Genomic DNA, 5,010 nt, shown 5'->3' on the forward strand with positions numbered 1-5,010 from the left:
ACGGGTATCGAAACCCGGTTTCTAGCGTTGTAAATCCGCAGACATACCGCTGTGCTACTGGGGGGCTAGTTTAAAATAGCTTGCACTCTTAATCAACGTAACTTGGATAAGTATACATGAAAAAAAATAAGAAAAAAAAAACAACTGACGAAGTAGAAAAGTTTTGAAACTCTGGTTATTGTACACTGCAAATTTATGTAAAGGTGTGACTTACAAAACAACAACAACAACAACAAGAATTACGTAATATTTACGTCATGAATGCCCAATAGGTTGCCAAGGGATTCCATGCAATCCTAGCAAACCTGTATTAATTGTTTTAATCTATTAATTTTTCTTCATAGTATAGCTTAACAGACGGTTTGTGTGGTAGGAATGTATGTATGTGTGTCTATATATATTGTAGTATTTCTTTGTCTATTCAATTTTTCGGTTAGATCTTTTATATTTTCCTTTAGGGTTTTGAATAAAGTCTGTTATATATTTTTTATTTACTTTTATTTCCAATTTTTGCATATATATATATACGAGAGTAGTTCTACCTGTCAGTCTGTCAGCGATGAGCATTTAATGTAAGCATGTTTAATGTAAGTATCCGTAGCGGTACGGGGGTGCAGAAGATTGGTAGACGGGGGCAGGGTCGTAAGATTTAACCAGGGGCCCATACGCCGGGGATACCCTATTGCCTAGGACAGGAGAAGCGTATGAAGGCAGAGCGTGGACATTAGCTGCATACAAGGCATTGGGTTCCGGGTGAGCATCGCCATTGATCTCAACATTAGCCGGGTCGTCGTTCTTGGTACCGGGTTCATTCGTCCTGATGAAGGCACGGAAGCCGTAGCCGTCCGCAACATAGTCCACAATTCGAACACGGCCGTCGATGTCTGCGATGCTGTAAGAGCCGATTTTGTTACCGTAGACATCACCCTGCTCATAACGAGAGTTTGATGCCCCAGTACCCCTCACGATATCGTAGCCAAATTTGTAGTTTCCATGACTCTATAAAGAAACAGTTTGATAAACGTTATCCTGGTGAAGTTATCATGCACTCATGTATTTATACATATATTTATTTACATGCTGTCTTTACTTTTATGCAGTCATAACGACTCCGTTTTCAGAGTCGGAAAAGTTCTGAGAGTGTTTCAGGAATACTATTATTCAGTGGTGTTGTCTTACAGGGACGCGAGGGAATGTCAGCTCCTCCCTTCATGTGCAGGGGTAGTTACACATTATTCCCCGCGTTGTTTTCTTATACATTGAAATGTGGATCGATGGGAATGTAATCATGTCTATAATATGGAACGCTTTTATATAACCTTGAGTATTTTATCATTAGCTGAATGTACTCTGACCTTGTATTCCCCGCGTTGTTTTCTTATACATTGAAATGTGGATCGATGGGAATGTAATTTTTATCATTAGCTGAATGTACTCTGACCTTGCATATACTGCTGTTTTACAGTAAAATACCTCAAGCAATGGTTTTCTGAACTTACAGTTAATTAATACGATCAGGGGCGGTGCCAGCCCATTGAGTGCCCTATGCGGGGATATTCTGATCCCCCTCTTAACCCACCTTCTAAAAAATACTAACTGTATTATTTCCATAAATCACAAAATAAATCAAAATAATACACACAAAAATCATTTCTACTTACGGTCTCATAAACTAACACCACTGTGTCGGTATCTTTCTCAAATCGTGCACACAGTGTATGTGCTGTACTTGACCAATCAACGATTGTGTATTACACGCGTGCCTTGTAGAGAAGTCTCTCGCTGCTGAAATTTTTTTTAAACGTCTGTCCGTTACCGAACGATGTGCTTTTGGATCGGATTCATTGAAAACCTTATTTTTTCTTCAAATGATTACAATACTAAAACAAGCACAAGCTAAAATTCAGTTGAAAAGAAAACAATCCCATGTATCGGGGGACCCTCGGAGCTTCAAGCTCAGTCTGCTTATGCCTAGTGTTTTTGATTGTTTTGTTTCTGGTTAAGCACAAAGCTACACAATGGGCTATCTGTGCTCTGCGCACCACGGGTATCGAAACCCGGTTTTTAGCGTTGTAAGTCCGCAGACATACCGCTGTGCCACTGAGGGGCTTATGCCTAGTGCTGCTACTGAGTATGGTATCCATATTAATAATCAGTTTTATAATTAGTTAGATGTTTCACCGGGGAGTAAGGGAGATCATGGCGACCCCTCAATCCACTTTTAAATTTAGAATTACCTTACTGCTATTATTATCATCAATATTTTTAATATTCATTTAAATCTATCAGTGCAATTATTAAACACAAAAATAACATAATATTTCAAGTTCACAAAGACTAAAATACAAAGGATTTTACATAAATGTTGAAATATTCATGCTATGCAGCTATCAGTTATGTAATTATTATTAGAAAGTAAAGTTTTCATTTACTTTCGAACGATTCATGTAATCATAATTTACTAGTTTGGCTTCCGCGATAGTTTTTTTCCTTCCTTGATGCAAACATATCAGCCAACAACAGTTGTTCGTAGTTAAGCACAAAGCTACACAATGGGCTATCTGTGCTCTGCCCACCAGAGTATTGAAACCCAGTTTGTAACGTTGTAAGTCCGCAGACATACCGCTGTGCCACTAGGGCCCGACCAGCAACAAGTTAGGTTTTAAACTGAAAGTACTTTCAACGTGATCCACAATAAAAAAAATGAGATAAAAGTTAATTACATAAGGATGTTAAGATTTTAAAAACGCCACAATATATATATATATATTGCATATGTTGTAAAATATATTTTATTGTATTAATGTTTACAAACAATATAGTTTAGGTACAAGTACAACATTAAATCCTCTCCGATGATTTCAAGAGTTTACTCAGATGCTAACCCTAATAAGTCTCATAGAGTTCTCCGGTGGTTCAACAGTATAGGCTTGAAGGCTTATAAGGATAAAATCTGGGGTTCGATTCTTCCGCGATGGCCACAGCGTAGGCAGCTCAATGTGTAACTTTGTGCTTTACAAATGAACGCTTGAAGAATATGAAATTCAGTAGAATCTTGAAATTTCAAGCAGTTAATTAAATTTAAAATCTTGTTCACGTTTTGCTGACTTGAAAATAATGAACATATAAATCTTTTATTTGTAAAATACGCTAGAGTTACTTAATAAAACATTATATATGTCTTCTATTTATTCATTAAACGTTTTATGTTAAAAAGAAATTTTGTTTATTTGGTATTTTCTATCTGGAAGGTGCCAAATGGGCTAATTGATCAGATCAAGAATCTTGATAGTTTAAGTATAGCTTCCCTAATTTGAACTGTCAATTGACCACCATAGGGCGTTTTCCAACTCTTTGAACCAAAATTTCAAATTTTGAGCAGGGTTGACTCGAGCCCTAGACCCTACAATCTACAGTCTAGTACACCACTACCTCACGCATGGTCGAATTCTGTATAATTATATCTTACATCTTGTTGTCGAGCAGAGTTACTGACTCCAGACGTCGCTGCGTATCCTAGTGGCGCATGGAAAGCTGGAAGTCCTGCTTTCACAATGGCTATAAGGGCGAAGAGGATAACAGCCTGTAAATATACAATGGCATATCTATATTAATGAACAAACCATCCAGTATAAATATATTCTACATTGCATAATAAGTTAGATGGAACGGAAAATAATAAATTAACCACTATAACAGAAAATATCGCACATTTCTTTAATCTTGCAACCATTTTTACATTTTATCCGAGATACCACGTGGACCCGATAACTACATCATAGAATAATATGTGATTACAGTTTGTATTTATAACTTCCTTGATAACGATAACGTTCAGGCAAAATAACTCAACAGGACTGCTCGGTTATTAAGACTTATTTAGCTCTATATACTATTTGTTTAAATCAAGCTCCAATCTGTTCTTACATACGAAACCAACTTGTACTAAGACAATTATTTATATAAATTATCTAAATAATTTTGAACATTCTTTGACAATAGTTTAAACATTTATAACTCAAATATTTGCTCAGAAACTGTTGTAATATGAAAAAAGAAACATAATATTTGTAGACAAAGTTTCTTGTTTTGAAAAAAAATGTAATACATATATTTATAAAAAAAAATGACCAAAATATATTTATGACGATTATAAGATTTACTAAGTTTAAATACATTATTTTAAATTTTCTCACCTTACAAATCATGTTGTTGGACTATATAAGATGTGTTAAATGGTTCCTAGTTCTGCTAGACACACAACTTGCTGTTGTTTTTATACCCTTAACATATGACGTCACCATCGAAGATTTGTTGTAAATAAGCAACTAGATGCGGACAGTTTGTGTGTGTGTGTGTGTGTTATACTTAAGCATGCAAGGTCACTACGTACACAAACCCTAGGGAGTGAACTTTCATAAAATGAATTTCTAATCAACTGTTCAGGTTTCACAACATGATTTCTCCAAGGTCGGAGACCAGTAGAGCTGATTGAGTATAGTATGAAATCACATAAGAAACAGGAACAATATCAGCCTCTGGCGAGGGCTTGGCATTGTTATAGTGTTATAAACATGAAAAGGTACAGCCCTTGCACGACCTAGCAGTACGACACGATTTTCCCACAGTCTTTACCTTTGAAAACAACCAAGGCCTTGTGGTATCAGTCAGTAGTGAAAAGAAAGTATGAAAGTCTTCGTTATTAGTGAGAGAAATAAGACAATGGGTTGAATGACTGGCTAGTGACTATTATACAGTTTCACGTATTTTGTTTTGTTTTTTCTATCTATTCTCTTGTTAACTTGAAATACTTACTAAAAGTACACAGGACAAGCTTTTGTAAAAAGACATCGAGTTTATTCACATCAGATGTGATATTGTCCTCCGTTGGCTCAGCTTTGAATCTAAGGACTTATAATGCTAAAAATCTGGTTTCAATACCCGTGGTGGGCACAGCACAGAGAACTCATTGTGTAACTTTACACTTAACAAAAAATAGCCCAACAAACA

At 36.0% G+C, this 5,010-nt stretch overlaps 1 protein-coding gene across 1 annotated transcript in view; it reads right to left on the reverse strand.

Moving 5' to 3' along the window:
- The window catches only part of LOC106473602 (adult-specific rigid cuticular protein 15.7-like), a 4,933-nt gene extending 643 nt beyond the window's left edge, over positions 1–4,290 (reverse strand). Inside the window, exons 1-3 of the mRNA XM_013934285.2 lie at positions 4,197–4,290; positions 3,470–3,583; positions 1–999 (exon numbers count right to left, since the gene is read on the reverse strand). The exon at positions 1–999 is cut by the window's left edge and continues 643 nt beyond it. Of these exons, the coding sequence (XP_013789739.2) occupies positions 583–999; positions 3,470–3,583; positions 4,197–4,208 (543 nt within the window). The 5' untranslated portion in view covers positions 4,209–4,290 and the 3' untranslated portion in view covers positions 1–582. The remainder of the gene's footprint in view (positions 1,000–3,469; positions 3,584–4,196) is intronic.
- Positions 4,291–5,010: the final 720 nt, after the last annotated feature.

This window comes from Limulus polyphemus, unplaced genomic scaffold, assembly GCF_000517525.1.
Source record: "Limulus polyphemus unplaced genomic scaffold, Limulus_polyphemus-2.1.2 Scaffold6315, whole genome shotgun sequence".
Lineage (NCBI taxonomy): Eukaryota > Metazoa > Arthropoda > Merostomata > Xiphosura > Limulidae > Limulus > Limulus polyphemus.